The sequence below is a fragment of the Melozone crissalis genome, unplaced genomic scaffold (assembly GCF_028551555.1).
Source record: "Melozone crissalis strain CALT ecotype California unplaced genomic scaffold, PUWL_Pcris_2 ptg000016l_1, whole genome shotgun sequence".
In the NCBI taxonomy this organism is placed as follows: domain Eukaryota; kingdom Metazoa; phylum Chordata; class Aves; order Passeriformes; family Passerellidae; genus Melozone; species Melozone crissalis.
This window is the reverse complement of record NW_026535794.1, coordinates 6036517-6054079: the sequence shown is the minus strand read 5'-3', so window position 1 is coordinate 6054079 and position 17563 is coordinate 6036517. Positions and strand designations below refer to the sequence as shown.

At 41.7% G+C, this 17563-nt stretch overlaps 1 protein-coding gene across 1 annotated transcript in view; it reads right to left on the bottom strand.

Annotated features, from left to right (window-relative positions):
• The window catches only part of LOC128935769 (sodium channel protein type 5 subunit alpha-like), a 218077-nt gene that overhangs the window by 11603 nt on the left and 188911 nt on the right, over positions 1 to 17563 (bottom strand). Inside the window, exons 22-23 of the mRNA XM_054274301.1 lie at positions 9331 to 9453; positions 1632 to 1913 (exon numbers count right to left, since the gene is read on the bottom strand). Of these exons, the coding sequence (XP_054130276.1) occupies positions 1632 to 1913; positions 9331 to 9453 (405 nt within the window). The remainder of the gene's footprint in view (positions 1 to 1631; positions 1914 to 9330; positions 9454 to 17563) is intronic.

Genomic DNA, 17563 nt, shown 5'->3' with positions numbered 1-17563 from the left:
ATGTTTAAATGAAAGACAAAGAAAACACTATTTGGAACAGAAAATCTAATTAAAGGCCTTCAAAGTCAAATAATCTACCCTGCATGGCTGAGCAGAATATCATAATTACGCGCAACAGATAAAAGCTCTCACTCTCAGCAAGTTTGTGTCATGGAAAGAATCAAAAGTGGTTGTGCCCATTTCAAAGTTTCTGCTTTCCAGAGGATGTGAAAGAGAAACTCAATGGACACTGATCAGAAGATCTCAAACTCAAGTGTTTGTGCACCAGGAACGGCACACGTAAGAACAAGGATTTCTACCAGAAAGGAAAATTGCTTCATGGAGCTGTTCCATGCATCTGTGACAGAGAAAACCAGATCTGGGAAAAACAAACTCAATTCCTGGGAAGGAGAAGGGCTGGCAGGTCTGATGGGGACCTGTGGGAGGCTCATGCCCCTTTGGAAGGGCAGGAGGGGGCTGAAGGCAGCACCCTGCTGCATTGTAAAGGGTGAATTCCATAGGTGACAAATGAATTGAGCTCCCAGAACACAATTTTTTATCCCTGAATTGAGGGATGCCGTCACAGATGTTTCAAGACATAAACCTCCCTGCCTAAAGAGGTAGCAAGGAGCTTATTTAACTCTGCATGCAAAAATTGCGATGAGCAAACACTCCAAGTGCACATCCAGCCCCTGCCATCATTTGGCTCCAGATTAGGAACAATGGAAATAAGCATCATAACCACTACTTTATGTGAGGGCCCTGTGGAATTGAAACATAAAACAATTTGTCTGAAATCACCCAGCAGTCCAGCAGCAGGGCCTGGACAAGGTGAAGTCTTCTGTGATTTTTTCTGTTAGGTTGTGCTGTGTCAAAACACTGTGAATCTCAGTGCATTTATCTATATTTTACATTTGATGGTGGGAAAGGTTGTAGAAGTGGCTTCCTTCTGCCTTTACAGCTCAAACATTGGCATCATCTCTGAACCTCAGCAGTCTCTTTTCTGCTATGCTCCTGCCACCTTCCCTGAGAGGCTGGGCTGGGGGTGGTGTCAGCAACCTGATCCCCACCATGACCCACAGTTAAATTCAATCTGAGTCATTATTTTAGCAGGTGGACACAAGGTGAGGAACCAGAAATGAGAGGCACCAGTGTCTTTCTCAAAAATGGAAAGTGAGCAGAGGGACATAAATTAAGACTACAGCTTCATGCAGTAACTTCAGCTGGGAAACTGAAGGCACTAGAAATTCATTTTTTCCCCAGCAGGATGTAGTGAAATCCCAGGCTGTTCAGGAGGGCCAGTGCACTCTGTATGCATGGACAGTTCTTCCTCTATCATAGATTTCTTTTCTGGAAGTGAACTTTTCTCTGGATTACAATATTGACAAAATGATCTTTAATTCACCTCAACAGTCCAATCACCTCCCAGAGAACTGTAATAGTGACACAGCAGCAGAAACTCCAATTAAAACCATAAACTGCCATAATATCTCTAGGCCAAGTTAATATCAAAATATTATTTGTTTAAACTTGATAAAAGTTATTGTCCTGAGAAACCCAGAAAAGCCCAGAGGTTAACCTGAGCTTTTGAGGTGATGTTTTCAGTGAGAACCAGCAATATCCACCCATGAGTTTCTGGGGGTCACACTTACCACTTGCAGCAGAGCCAGGTACCCAGCACCAACATTATCAAAGTTAACTTTAACTTTTGTCCAGTAAAACGTGCCCGACACGTTGTAAAGGATGCAGTCACTCATGTTGTTAATAATTTTAGAGTCCAAAGGCATATCTCCTTCTGTCTTATTAATGCACTTCCCAAACTTCCCAGCAAAGAGGTTCACTCCCATGATGCTGAAGATGAGCCAGAAGATGAGGCAGACGAGCAGAACATTCATGATGGAGGGGATGGCCCCCACAAGGGCGTTGACCACCACCTAGGGTGAAACAGGAAAGGGAAAACAGAATTAATGTCAGCATTTGTATGGACACATTATTAACAATCTGCTGTGCACCCTTGATTAATGAGTCTGAACCCTCATATGGTGACAGGTGGATAAGCACTGACACTGCCTAAGGAGCCAGACCACCTCTAAAGGATTCAAAAATCACTACTTTTCTCCTTTTGGTAATCAAAGAAAGAATCTGTTGGCATCCCACCCAAGGGTTGATGCTTTTTCAAGAGGAATCTCTGAATTCAGAAGTCATCTTGACCTCTCAGATCTTTCTGGATAGTGCACTTCAGTCAAACTAAAATAATAATGTGATTAATTGGAAACGGCTGGGGTGCTCTACAGTGACTCAAAATAGAGAAAAAAAACCGATTTCTGAAATCTTTGAATCCACTCAGGCCTCTGTAGCCAGTGGGTTGTGAACTATGGCTGTGATAAATTTTGCTTAATTAAATAACAGATTGAGACATGCTGTACTAAGCCAGCTTCCCCTATCTGATCAGTATGCATGATTAAATGAGCAAAATCATTCTAATTTAACAAATTTTTTTTTTTTCCTGTGTCATGCTGTAAAATTCCTGCACATTAACCCAGGCAGGGCTGTAAACCCCTGCATAAAATCATACATGAAAACAAAAAGCAGAAGGAGCTTTTAATGTGTGTGAATGATGGCACTGAAAATGGACACCATAGTGAAGTCAAGCAAAAAAAAACCCCAAAGTTCAGACCATCTAGAAACCTTCCACAGCTGCCAGGTTTGAATGCAGTGCTGTGCACATCACCCAGGCAAGGTGCACATCATGTGCTGTTCTGAGCACTGCTGGGGTTTAAGGGGGTTTAGGCATCTGTGCACATCAAACCTTACACTGGAGAATCAGAGAAGATCACTAAAGAAGAATCCATCACAGAATATCCTGAGCTGAAAAGGTCTCAGTTCCCAATCCTGCACAGGACATTCCAACAGTCACACCATGCATGACATTTTCTGAGGGAAGGACTCTATCACAAAATGCAGTTTTTCCCTTTCCTATTTCCATGGAGAACATGTTTCTCCATGCTCACAGCCTTTGGAGATGCTGCCTTTGCGTGGTCCAGGCAATGCTGCCTCCCAGATGGCTGCAGACCAGCCCCACAACAAGAATTTCTCTCCATCCCTGTCTCATGCTTCGGAGATTAAAATCTGATAGGAGGGCACTCAGCTCTTCCTCTTCTCCATCCACATTTCTGAAACTGAGACAAGGTGATATTGATCCATAAAAAATAAACTTTATTCAACTGGTGAATGTGATTATGGGAAATGTCAGCTCTTCTTTTCTCTTGTGTTAGTGTCCAATTTTCTGACAAGCTAATAACATAACATTCCCTTCTCCATCATTTTTGCATTGCTGTGGAAGAAAAATACCCAGAGGAGTGAAATGGTTTTCATGCATGTATAGCAGCAGCTTCCTCTCCAGCACACAATACAAAATTATGTAGATCTTCTAAAACTCAGATTTATATTTTGTGCATTTATGAATGAAGCTGATTTTCACACAGGAAAAGCTGTTTGACCAATTGTTTTGTTTTGTTTTTCTGTATAGGCCCATTCCTGATGACTTTTCTTGGGATTTTTTTTGTTTGTTTGCTAATTTTATCTTTCAGTTTTGGATGTCAGTCAATTTCTAACCTCATCATTTTTAGACCAAATTTACCGTGTTAACCAAAATGCCAAATAATTTCCAAATCAAGGGCTTGTTTGAATATAGCCTTGGCTCTTGTCAAAGAAGTTTTCATTTGCTTCTCTGCACAGCAATATTTTTCTTCAGTTTTAACCCATGCCAGCAAAAACCACATGCATTTGTAAAGCCAGGTTTCAGCAGTCCAAGTGATGGCCATGCCCACATCCTGCTTTTTCCCTTCTGCTGAGTTATGTTCAATGGCCTGTAGATAACAAAACAAGGCACGAGGCTGGAGCAAATCCTGCAGCACCTCTCTGAATGAATTATTAACAGGGAGGGTTCATTCTTCCCTCACTGCTTCTGCTCTTGCACCAGGGTGATGCCATTTGTTCTGGTGGAAGCATTCTTGTTTTGCACTGAGACAAGTAAGAGGGAGACCTGGATACATAAAGGCAGGTCACTATCATAAACTCATATTAAAAGTTGCACATCTTGCCATGGAAAAGGAGGAATTTCTGCTGCACTCTGGAACAGCAGCACATATATCCATGTGTAAGAAAAGGCTTCATACTTGTTGGTTTCTATCAGTACCTTTTACACCTTCCAGGTGACTTCTTTAGGGACACCTAGAAACTGAGCCACCCTCTGCCCTAGCTCACAGTGATGCAATCTACAACCTGAGTCTGGCCCCCAGCTCCCCTGGTTTCACAGGGCACCTCCTCAACCAAAGCTGATTCAGATTTTTAATCCAGAAATAGACTTGCATGATGAGTTAATCCTCCCTTTGCTCTGATAGACTCCCCCCAGTGATTTCAGGCCCAGACTATAACTCCCAGTGAAGCTCAGTCACAGCTTTTGCAAAGACATCTAATTTTCCATGTCATGATGTTAAATAATGGAGGAAAAAAATGTATTATTAGATAATCTGTTCCTGGTGCCTTTTGTCCTCAGTTTTAGAAACGGTTGCTGCATTTTTGGGTGGAATTGTTGAACTTGAGGCACCTGCTCTTAGATGTCTTCTCCTATCATTCCCATCTTCACTGGGGGGTGTTACCATTGCACATTGCTCCGGGTAATTAAAAGAATCAGAACTTCCTTGTAGCTATCATGTTCCTTTCAGATTTTTAATCACACTCGTATTTCCCTGCAGAGACTTTCCCATTTTTAATTCCCCCTTTCCAGCACTTTCATGGAATTCCAGTGTTGAAGCACTGCACTGTCCCTCTGTTTCCTAGGTTATTCCCCTGCATATTCAGGGATTCTAACATCACCTCATTGGTCAGACTGGCCCCAAAGCCTGTGTCCTGCTGAACAGTCATCCTGGTCCCTGTGTCCTTCTCAGCTGCTGTTTTCCAAGAAACATCCCCCAGAGTGACCTACATTCCTCCTCCCGAGGTAGCCAATGTATGTGGGTTTATTAAAATGTGTGTTGTACAACAGATCCATTTTTCACTGTGATCCAGATCAGCCAGCATAATTCCCTTATCTGCAATTTCCCTTACATTGATTCTGAGTGCTGTCAGCAAATATTTTCTATTTTCTTCCACATGCTGTAAAGAGTTCTCATTCTGAACAATCCCTCACCCTGAGACGCTCATCACCAAATTTACAGTGTGGTCACTGCTTGCAATTACTTTTTGAGATCCATCACCCATTTTAAGATGTGTTTACTTGTCTTGGTAAAAGCTCATGTTTGCATCACAGTATCTCATGGTATCAGATTCCTCTCTGAAATCCAAGGGCTCTGTATCAGCACAGTTACTGTCATCAGCATAATTTGTAATCAAATCAAAGGCCCATATCAGTTTTACAAGAACTATTCCCATGAAATCATGCTAACTAGCATTAATTATGCTGTTTCTTTCCTGCATACATCTTGTAGCAGTCTCACCATGACTTCGCCCAGGATCATTTTCACATTAAATGGTCTCTCATCATCCCCCTCATCCTTCTAAAATACTGCCTGCAATACTGTAAATACATCCTTCTAAAATAACCTCTCTTGCAGGGAAGTGCCACCTCTGAAACAATTCCCTGATGGACAGCAAATGGGGAGAATGAGAGATGTCATTATTTGGGACAGGCAGCAGATCTAAGGTACTTTATTTTGGACTCATGAGTGTAAAGCCTCTGCCAGGTGGGATCCTGGTCTTTCTGGGGTCTTTTTCTGAGGATTGAGGGGCAGGATGGCACCAGTTCATCCTTATTTTCAGACCTCTCATGGCACAGGAGCTGCTGAGGCTTGTGTCAAACTTTCAGAGCTCCCAGACTGTTTTAAGACAGGGAGAGAATTGAGGTCTGATGGCCACAGGTCCTCTTGGCCACCCAAGTGCTCCTCTATGCCTTTGTCTCAGGGAAAGTTGCTTCCAAAATTTAGGCACAACATGGATGAAATAAGTCTCTTACTGCAGTAAATGAGAACTTTCTTGCCCCTGTTCTAGCCCTGCAGAGATGTTTCAGCTATTCAAGAAAGAGGCATTATAATAGAACAAACTATTATTATTTTCTCACTGTCAGTGTTTGCTTCTCAACATTATCATTATTTAATCCATCCCTGTGCTGGCAATTTTCCTGTGCATTTTGGAGCATATGAACTCCTAATAATGAAAGGTCTAACTGTCCCTAGTCTTGTTAAGCGTGGTTAGACAAACTAAAACTAAAATGATTTGCTTTTCCAATAGCACGTATTCTCAATTATACTTTATCATGGTTTACAAGCTAATTCACCACCTCTGATAGCTCAGAATGACTGAATATATTTTGACTGCAGCCATGGTATAGGAAAGAAAAGGGGATATTGAGTCAGGGAAGGAAATTTGCTGGGCTGATCTACGTTAAGATCTTCACCAAGCCAGCTTCTTGCTATTATCAGAGAAAAATGAGGAGTATTTCATGTTAATTTTTCTCTATTCTACTAATGCTTTTCTGATGTTTTTGGCTCATTTCCCCACTGCTATTCAGGTTTGAATCCAATTTAGTTAAACTGATGTGAAATAATGATCAAACAATTGTCTGTCAGCTTAGAACACACTTGGGCTTGTAAATCCACCAGTAAAACTAGAGTTTTGCTTGGGCTTGTAAATCCACCAGTAAAAGCTAAGCCTTCATAAGCCAAGTCTAAACTGATTTGAGAGAATCTGTGCCCAAATCACTCTGGTAGTTAAACTCCTGCTTTTGCTAATACTGAATGCTGAAATAGTCCCATCTGTGAATGTTTAACAGAGACTCAGAGTGAGGTCATCAAATGACAGGAGTGAGAGCTTTAATTATTGTCAGTAGTGCAACCTCACTTTGAGCCTTTGCACTTTGGTTTTGTGTTATTTGGTCAATTACCTGCAAAATATTGCCTGACTGCTGGGAAGATTGTGGTGACCAAAGCGATTCAGGTTTGGGTGCCTGGATAAACAGAGCCTTTTGAATCTTTTTGCCTTAGTACCAACACAGAGGTGGCCTGCAACAATACTTGCCTCATCTTCCTCCACAAAAATAATTCTATTTAGCTAATCACAAAATCTTTGGAGCAAAGTGTTATATTGCCAAATCTGGTCATCCACAGAAGGGGAAAAGAATGGATGTGGGGTTTTCCTGCACTGCTGTATGGTGATATTTCCTGGCTCATCTCAGTTGTTGGGTTTTCCAGCCTTCAGTCTCTTGCTGTGAGAGCATTGCAATGAGAATAATTCATTGCTGGGAGATCGGTGCATGAAATACACTTTTAGTCACTGATGATTCAGACCAAAATTTCGTCTGCAGGAAAGCTTTACCCTGAATATAGATCACTGTGAAATATGTAGCATTTTCCTTGGCCTAGCAGAGAGATTTGGGATCACTGATATAATTTGACACAGAATTTTGTCACAGATTTTCTTTACCTTGCTATGCAATCAGCAAGGTTAGCAGTAAGAACACAGCTGTCACCACCTGCATGTCATGCATGGTGTGAGGAATTAAATAAAGTGCTTATCTAAACAATAATTGATTCTTGTTAGCAGGTAGGCTTAACAAATAAACAGGTATGCTGTGGGAATATAGCCACGGTGGCAAAGGAATGTAGAAAAGAAAGAGATGCATGCACAAGATGGAGCAACAAGCACAAGCTGCATGATTTTAATGTTAATCCCAACATTCCTCATTAAAACTGCAATCTGTTCAAAGGGAAAAAAATCATTCATTCATTTGCTTTCCCTATCTTTAGCATTTCTAATTTCTGCTTTAATTATTAGTGAAAACATCCTTAAGAACTTTCTAATTACTCTCATTTTAACACATGTCAAAATAGGGAGCAAACTTTGGCTTGGCTGCTCCCCTGATACACCTAATAATGGAGAGATAGCTGATAACCAGATGCTTCTTCACCCAAAAAGCTAGGTTTTTTAAGGTGTAGTGTCACAGGTTAGGCACTAGGATTAGTTTATCACTAAATCACTAAATCTACCCAAGGTTAAAAATGTCATGATGCAACCAAGACCCAGGAGGGATTTCTTTGTTGCCGTGACAAAGCACTGTCATTCATTTGCTTTGGCTGACAGAGCCAAGTACAGCAATCCCCTGTTACACTTTGATCCACACCAAGGTGAGCATTTCTAATTTTTGCTTTAATTATTAGTGAAAACATCCTTAAGAACTTTCTAATCACTCATTTTAACACATGTCAAAACAAGGAGCAAACTTTAGCTTGCCTGCTCCCCTGATACACCTTATAATGGAGAGGTAGTTGCTAACCAAATGCTTCCTCATCCAAAAAACTGCTTTTTAAGGTGTATTTTTTAAAGTGTAGTGTGACAAGTTAGGCAGCAGGATTAGTTTATCACTAAATCCTCCCAAGGATAAAGATGCAATGATACAACCAAGACCCAGGAGGGATTTCTTTGTTGCTGTTAAAGCACTGTCATTCATTTGCTTTGGCTGACAAAGACACGTGCAGCAATCCCCTGTTACACTTTGATCCACACCAAGGTGAGCATTTCCAAGTTTTGCTTTAATTATTAGTGAAAATATCCTTAAGAACTTTCTAATCATTCTCATTTTAACACGTGTCAAAACAAGGAGCAAACTTTAGCTTGGCTGCTTCCTTGATACACCTTACAATGGAGAGGTAGTTGATAGCCAGGTGCTTCTTCACCCAAAAAGCTGGTTTTTTTAAGGTATACTGTCACAAGTTAGGCACTAGGATTAGTTTATCACTAAATCACTAAATCTACCCAAGGATAAAAATGTAATGATGCAACCAAGACCCAGGAAGGATTTCTTTGTTGCCGTGACAAAGCACTGTCACTCATTGGCTTTGGCTGACAAAGCCACGTGCAGCAATCCCCTGTTACACTTTGATCCACATAAAGGTGAGCATTTCTAATTTCTGCTTTAATTATTAATGAAAACATCTTTAAGAACTTTCTAATCACTCATTTTAACACATGTCAAAACAGGGAGCAAACTTTGGCTTGCCTGCTCCCCTGATACACCTTATAATGGAGAGGTAGTTGATAACAAAATGCTTCCTCACCCAAAAATATGTTTTTTTAAGGTGTAGTATCACAAGTTAGGCAGCAGGATTAGTTAATCACTAAATCCACCCAAGGATAAAAATGCAATGATACAACCAAGACCCAGGAGGGATTTCTTTGTTGCTATGACAAAGCACTGTCATTCATTTGCTTTGGCTGACAGAACCAAGTACAGCAATCCCCTGTTATGCTGTGTTCCACACCAAGGTGAGCTCTGAGGGATGCTCTGTGTCCTCTTACCCTCATCCCCTCAAAGCGTGACAGGGCCCTCAGGGGCCGCAGGGCACGCAGGGTCCGCAGGGATTTGATGGGACCCATCTCGGAGTATCCAAGAGTGCTGGCAACCAGGCTGATTAAAGAGACCTGGGTGGAGACAAAAAAGTGAAAATTCAACCTGTTAGAACGCTCCTGACATTTTCCTGTCGCCACATTTCTCGTCACAGAGAAAATCAAGGCACAATTCTTCCCAAGAATATTTCTGTGTTTCGCATTTTCTGAACCTCAGAGAAAAGAAAAACACAATTCTTATCTCATTTGCTGTGCCCGTGTTTGTGCAAAAGTTGAATGCAATGTGGAGATTGTTTACCCACAGTGATGGTGCTTTGTTCCTTGCCTATCAGGGCCAGGTGTGTGTGTGTGAGTGTGTCAGGACTGAGGGTGACAGTCACGAGATTCTGGGCAGTGTGTGCAGAGTGGAGTGCTTGGCAGATTCAGTTTAGATGTAATGTAACATAGTGTAATATAGTATAGAATAATATAGTGTAATAAAGTAATCAATTAGCCTTCTGATAAGATGGAGTCAGATGCATCATTCTCTCCCCCACGTTGGGGGTGAAAATATCCACTATATTTTCCTTCTCTTCTGGCTTTCCTCCCTGGAAAGAAACAGCTGGTTAGTGGGACAGTGGGGAAAAAAAATCTTAAATGGGAGCCATTACATTGGATCCACACAGAGGAAAGGATGATCCTTCACAAAGTGGATGAGAAGAAGATCACCACAACAGACCCACTACTCTGTGCTGTTTTCTGTGCACTCCCTGAGGTGTGTGTAAGTTCCACTACCCAAAAATGAGTCATGTAAGCGTTACAATTGAGAGGTTTTTGGAAGAAAGCACATCTGACCCTTTCCAGCAGAGAGAAAGGATTTTGGTATTTACATTTAATCACTAGTCTTTCCTTCTAACTAAGTGATTAGAAACAAGTCTTCTACTTTGCTGGTAGACATGACTATACCACAGACCTTAAAAGAATGATGTGCATGGCTCTTCCATTCTGCTCATACTCACTTTTTCTGGTTTCTGCACAGTCCCTGAAGGAGATGGAAATTTGACAGGTGCTCAGCGTTGAGGTTCACACTTTTCAAAGACTATTTATTTGAAATGAACTTCCTGAATCTGGGAGCAGCATGGACGGGTTCCCATGCTCTTCACATTCTCAGAGCTTTTGTAATGCTCTGGTTGGTCCAAAATGTGGGTGGCATCAGGCACAGGATTGGATTCTGAATGAACTGAGTGGCAGTGGAGATTGTGAACATATGGAGCAGTAGGGTTCTGCATGCTCAAATCAGTGTTCACAGCCTGAAATCTTACTGAGCAAAGAGTGAAAACAAACAAAGCTCTCCAACACTGTAGGTATCATGCCAATTTGAATGTATTAAAAACCTCAAAATAACAAACAAAACCAGAATCAATCACCACATTATAAAACATTATCTTTTTAGAAGGATAAACCTGTGTATATTACTTATCTTCCTTTTAATTGATTTATTTTTTTCTTACTTACCATCCTCACAGCCCCAGTTATCACAGTATTGGATATCTCATACCAATGGGAGTGTGCAAAGCTCATCTGTGAGGAGTGGGTGCTGTTGCCATTGTCAAGACAGCAGCTAAGCCTAAAGCAGGGATTCCTCCACATTATAAAAAAATTGCTGCTAGGAAATTCCAGCACCTCCTTAAACACTGACAGCTCTGGAAGGAAACCTCCCTTTTCATTTTAGGATGGGGTGATTTTTACTCTGAACTCTACAGCTGGCTGACCAGCCCAGCATCACCCAGGAGGTCTGGGATAAATCAGGGCAAGACCAGCCTGGTCCCTAAATCCCATGACAGTGTCCCCTATGGAGCAGCTTTTCTCCTGAATGTGCATTTATTTACATACCAGTGCTGTCTGCACAGCTAAGCACTTTGTAAAAACTCGCTCCATTTGTTAAATTATTTACCTGCTGATGGCTTTGTTGTGTCATGTGGGGGACTAAGGGCAGGAGGCCTCAGAGAAACCAAACCTGGGCTGGGTTTGTGCCAGGGTATGTCAGCCCCCCCTCCTGCAGACGGCTGAGTGGCACAGAGGCTGGCTGCCACCCTGTCACTTGTCACTCCTTAGCAAGGTGTGACACAGACTCACCTCCTGAGTGCAGCTGGGGCAGAACAAAGGGCTCAATAAACCCTTCTGCCTTTTGGTGCTGAGCGCCCTGTGAGAACATCACGCTAGACAGGCAGGCTGGGCTCAGGGTCTGATGTCCTGGGCCTCACAGACACTGAGGAGGTAAAAATCACCAGCAGTCCTTTGGTTCCATCCCTGGGACAGCAAATCTGAACCTGTGACTTGAGCATGATGCCTCAATCATTTTAGTCTAAGCAATGGCACAGGTTTGACATGATCCTTCCACCTGGAGGAGTGATGGGATTCCAATGCTGCTCACCCAAAGCTCACAGCTGAAGAAGAAAATCTGGGTTTAATTTAAAAACCACCTTCAGCTCACCAATACATCCATTCTCTGCCTTCCCTGTTTCTCACCAGCCTGGTTTATATCCTGTACTCTGAAGCTGCATAAACACAGAGTTCAAATCCACCTTTTATTCACTCTTCCCACTAATTTAATGTTGCCTAAATAATGGTAAAGGGCTGAGGATTTGTCTAACAGCACTAAGCAAATGTGCACCATAGCTATATACTAAAGCCATTCAATTAAGTCATCTTAAAATCTACAAAATAACAGGCATGAAGGAGAATACATGACAGGAGAAGCACTGTGGCACATATTTCTGTCTTTGGTGGAAAGTTTAGTGCAGAAAACAGCCTTAACCTCACAAAGGCTTGGATTTTTCTGTCCAGAAAGGCTGAAGGTATGAGAACAGCTCAATGATTGTATGCGCAGAGACAGAAACCAATATCCATACACTCACACACCAAGTGAAGTTCACTAATATATAAAATTGATCCATAAAATGGATGTAGATATTTAAATGAAAATTAATCAAATACAGGGTACCCAACACCCTTCTTTGCTAGTTTCACCCATGATGACTGAAAATCAAATCTTATCAGGGTTTTCAAACTGCTTTGGTTGGAGCATCTGCACAATTCCTCCTTCATCCCGGATTTGTGTCCCATAGATGCCCTTTCTGCCAAGGCAGAAGTTTTTTGGTTCAAATCCTTCATCAAATCCTTTGGATCTGAGTGGGTTCTCATTTCCTTTGGAGTGACTCTGAGAGGGTTCCCATTTTCTTTTGAGAGCCACCAATGTCACCCTGAAACACATCACAGGTGGTGCTGCCCTCCTGACACAGATTTACACAGCATTAGATATCCCTGCAGAGGATTAGGTCATGAAGCTGTGTGATATTTGGCAATGATTTACAAGGCTGGAGTCAGAACAGAGTTGGAGACAACTTGTTTAAATGCTTGGATGTTGGTTTTGAAGGTATCCCTGTCAAACTTTATTTATAGGAGAATTACCAACGCAGGGACTTGGCCATTTGGGCTTGATTAAAAGTGACCCAGAAGGTTATTTTTAGGAAAAAAATCAAGCAGTTTTCAAAATTGGTGCTGACTGCCCCACATAATCACAACAAAAGGTGAAGTCAGCTATTTCTGTTATTTTTTTTTTTTTTTTACTGTTGCAAGGCTACGCAGCCCACAGCTGCTCTAAAGTTCTGCTTTGTGCTATGCTCAGAATCAAAAATGTGCTGGCACCCAGAAAACACCTCTAGGGTCAGTGTAACCTCCACATACAGAATAAGTCACACACACATTTCTAAGCTTTTCAGTATCTGTTTGCAAAGGGTTTTGTAGGTTTTTTGTGAAATCCTACCCCTGAAGCAGCACTGTAATGTGGTGGAGACAAAGTGAATCCTAAGGATTCACTATTGCTTGGAACCATTTCCCATAAAACACCCAATTTGCTGTTGACCTTGAGCTTTCACCTCAGCTTCACCTTTTCCACAGCAGGTTATAGGCAAGCTGTGGCATCCCTCATCCTCCTCCTGTGCACTTCTTCTGAGCCAAGCAGATTTATCACAGCTCCCATTTCCCTCCAGCATTTCCCCTGGAGGTGTTTGCAGAGCTTGCTATATCTTACTAAAGCTTTCATAGCTTTCCATTTAACTTAATCAGGGAATGGTTTCCCTGTGTTGGGTCTAGACTGTTCCTGATCCCCTTGACTTGCTGCTCATTTGGTGTCCCTGAAGTCTCCAGCAGAATATTTGAGCTGTCACTGGAATTTTCTGCCTAACCTGAAGTCCAGTGCATGGCCAGGCCAGCACTGAGGGTCCCTGAGGGGGAGAGAGGTGCTCATAAATCAGAGTGTGCAATCCTGCCTCCCCAGACCTCAGCCTGTGGCACACAGCTCTCACTAACCCCATGGACTAGGATGCCATTCGATTCATTTCCTACATTAGCTTTTCCCTTCTGCATTCCCTGGATCATCTCAGCACAGCCAAGAGCCCAGCCTCAGTGCTGTCAGACACTTCCCAAAGTTTATTCCAGCCCAAAAGAGTGGAAACCCTGCAAGAGTCAGCATTTACTGCCCAGCTCAATGGCAGAGTTTCCCAGCAAAGCTCAGGCTCCTGGCAAAGCCTTGTGGATCCTACCTAAACAATTCATATTCTTGCTATCACAGACAGCCAGAGAGGGTGGAGCTGTCTCTGATCCTGGAATTCAGGAAAGACTTTTGCCCCTGTTCCCAACTTTCTTTGCCCAGAGATAGTTTTATCTTTGTATCTATAAGAATATTGTGTCAATAAATGTCGCAGACATCTATTATGAAAAATCCTTTCCTTAGGATTTTTCCTCCTGAGAAGCTGAAAGGCCTCAGGAACAAAATGTAAACATTGATTATCTGCTGCTGTGGAATGCAACAGGTGCATCTGGGATTGGCCCATGTTGGATGTTTCTAATTAATGGCCAATCACAGCCCAGCTGGCTCAGACAGACAGCCGAGCCACAAACCTTTGTTGTCATTCTTTGCTATTCTATTCTTAGCCAGCCTTCTGAGGAAATCTTTTCTTCTATTCTTTTAGTATAGTTTTAATGTAATATATATAATAATATAATAAATCAAGCCTTCTGAAACATGGAGTCAGATCCTCATCTCTCCCTCATCCTGAGACCCCTGTGAACACGGTCACAAATAAATATAGACCTGTATCTCTATATTCTCATATAGTTCTACATTCCCACATTAATTCTAGATTCCCACATATTTCTATATCCCCACATATATATCTACACACAAGTTTATCTGTATAAATTTTACAATAATTTGCATGACAGATGCCTGGAGCTGGTGAAGGGAGAGATAAATGAGTCCCCACAGCTTTTATGGTTGCCATTTTCAGTCTCATAATCAAGGGAAAAATGAGAGCTTTTGATTCTGGTGCACTGGGCACTGGAAATACCAGCCCTGGGGGTGAATAAACCTGTGGCTGGTGTTTTGAAAGCCAATCTCCTGGTATCTATGTGCCTTGGTGGCATTAGCTGGGGTCTATAGTGTCCCACTGTATGACATTCATATCTGTTTCCAGGCAAAATCAAGAAGAATCAATGAATTTAGAGGGCTAGAACTCAGGGAAGGATCTCTGATGAAAGGTTAGCTTCACTGATAGCTGTATAAATTATATAAATACATACATAATGTAACTCTAATGAGAGTAATTTCTGAATGCCTAATGCCTTAATAATTTTGACAATCCACTTCAAAGTCTTGTCTAGGAAACAGAACATTTTTTTCAGTAATTTCCAATTTCTTGTCACAATTTCACTATTTTGCAGAATTTCTGTCATTCTTATGGTAAGAAATATGACTTATGTATGTGTCCAGGTGGCACCTGGAGGAGTGTTAAATTCCCAGTGTGGTCATGCTGGTCTCAGAGTCATTCACCAGTTACAGATGTGCAGCATTGTCTGACTATTTATATTATTCACCATGAACACACAGAGATAAAATTCTACAATAATTTTATGTGCCTTCATTATCTGACAGTGACCTGAGCAATCAGAGTTGTAAACCAATGTAAACCCAGTAAAGCCACCAGAACAGAATTTTAAGGTGGCAGAAAAACAACTACAAAGTAGAGAGTGTGATAATGCAGCACAAGGAGGGAAAAAATCCTTTAATTAGAAGATCATAGAGTTTTTTTTTTTTTTCCCCAAGAATTGATTGCATTTAGAACAGCAGAGGGTTCCTCCCTACATGAACACATTTTAATATCATATTAGCAGCCTCCACATCCATGGGGCTTGACAGGGAGTCAAGGGCATAGAGTCTGGGAGCAGTGCTTCACCCAGGGCTGGTGATGTTCCTACAGCAAGGAAAAACTGGAATAAACTGTTTGAGCTGCAGTAAAGGCTGCTCCTCTCTTTTATTTTTTTTTTTTTTGTTTTTAATTCCTAAAAGCACATGATTTTAGATAACCTGGGCTGGAAGCAGACAGACCTGGGCAGCACCATCCCAAGGCAGGCATGTTTTAATCAACCCCCGATCACCACTGAGGTGAATTAATAGCAGAGCCCTGAAAACAAGGAATTCTGCCTAAACAACAGCAAAAATCATCCTTGGATAATCACATAAATCCTAAAACCAACCACAATCTCCACTAAATTTCTGCTGCACATGTCTGAGACCCTGTGAGTCTGTCTCAGAGAGAAGGGGAGACCTCCTTCCTGGTATGGGCAACAGCATATGCCTTATGCAGCCAGGGATTTCATCAAATTAACCTGCTTGTTCAAATTAGAGGGGAGGGAACAGCAGGAAAAAAAAATAATAAAAGAAGACATCTGAATGGAAGCACAGCAGCTGAGCTGAAAGCTCTGGCCACTTATTTAAATAAGCAGTTCCAGCTAATGCAGGCCCCTGGTGCTTTCAAATAGCTTTTTGTGTGCCCCAGAAACACCTGTCTCTCCCTCTCTAATTGTGCCTTTTATAAAAAATAAAAATAGAAGAAATAGTGCTTGGATTGCTGTGGGTGCCTCTTTTCAATCCAGCCTGGCCTCTCCTGCCTTTTTCTGGCAAGGATAGGATCACTTAAAGACCTCTTCACTGTCCAGCATCTTTCAGAGCCAGGACTGAAGTTACAAGTTTCTCCCCCCTCCTTGATTTGAAAAGGAACAAAATTCAGTCTTTACCCCAGATACAAGCTGGAAAACCGACAGGGAAACAGGACTTTGCAAATAAACTGAAATACATGGAAATACTTTTTTTGGCTCCCTGAAATATGGTTGGGAAAAGGGAGCTTGCAATGAGGTTAGTTTTGCTTTCAGCATCCACCCTTTGTGAGCAAACTTTTATTGTCATTTTATTTTTTTAAAATATCCCTTTGTCCTTTCATTCTGACCCTGCATTTTCTGCCACAGAGATGCCAAATTCTATGATTGCACCTGCCAATCCAGAAATTGCACATTATGAAAGAAAGGCATTAAGTTAAAGTCTTTAAAAATAGGACACTAGAGAGACACTGAGGTGACCTAAATTCCCATCTCTGCTCCCTGTTTCCTTGAATCACAGCCCTCATGTTCAGGTAAAGACTAGAAACTCCTTAAGGCTGCTCTGGGGTTGCTCCATGGCCTGGAGGTGAAAAATGTGTCTGGAAATGAGCTATCAAAGGGCTTCCCTCACTGCAGCAGTTCATTACTGCTCCTGGAGTGCTCTCATGTATTATAACATGATGGGCTACACGAGTGCCTAGATTAATTATAAACAAAAATTATCTCCTGGAAAGCCCAGTGCTACTTCCTATTACTCAGGTTTAAAATTAATTTGCTTCATCCACTTTTTTGTTTTGTTTTGTTTTGTTTTTTTCAGGGTTTTTTATTTTTTTTTTGTTTCTTCAGGGCTTTTCTACCTTTTAAATTTTTTCCCCTCTCCATCTACTACTCATACTAAGGCTATAAAATTCTGTTAATATTCCATGTTCTCAGCTTGTCTCCATGTCCAAGCTTTTCAAGGCAATGTTTCCTTTTCAGAGGGCAGCCTTGTTGCAAACAGCATGTGCCACTCTTGTTGGGTTAAATGCTTTTAAATAAATCATTCCTGCATCCTAATTGCTTCCTGGCGGTTTCCTGAAGAACCTCTTTATGTCTTGCTGTTCTCTTAATCTGTCACCTCCCCTACACCTGCTCAGGCTTTTCTAACAGCTCCAGTCAATTCCCAGGGCAGATGGCTGAGAATCAAGAATTAAACCTCAGCTAATTTCCG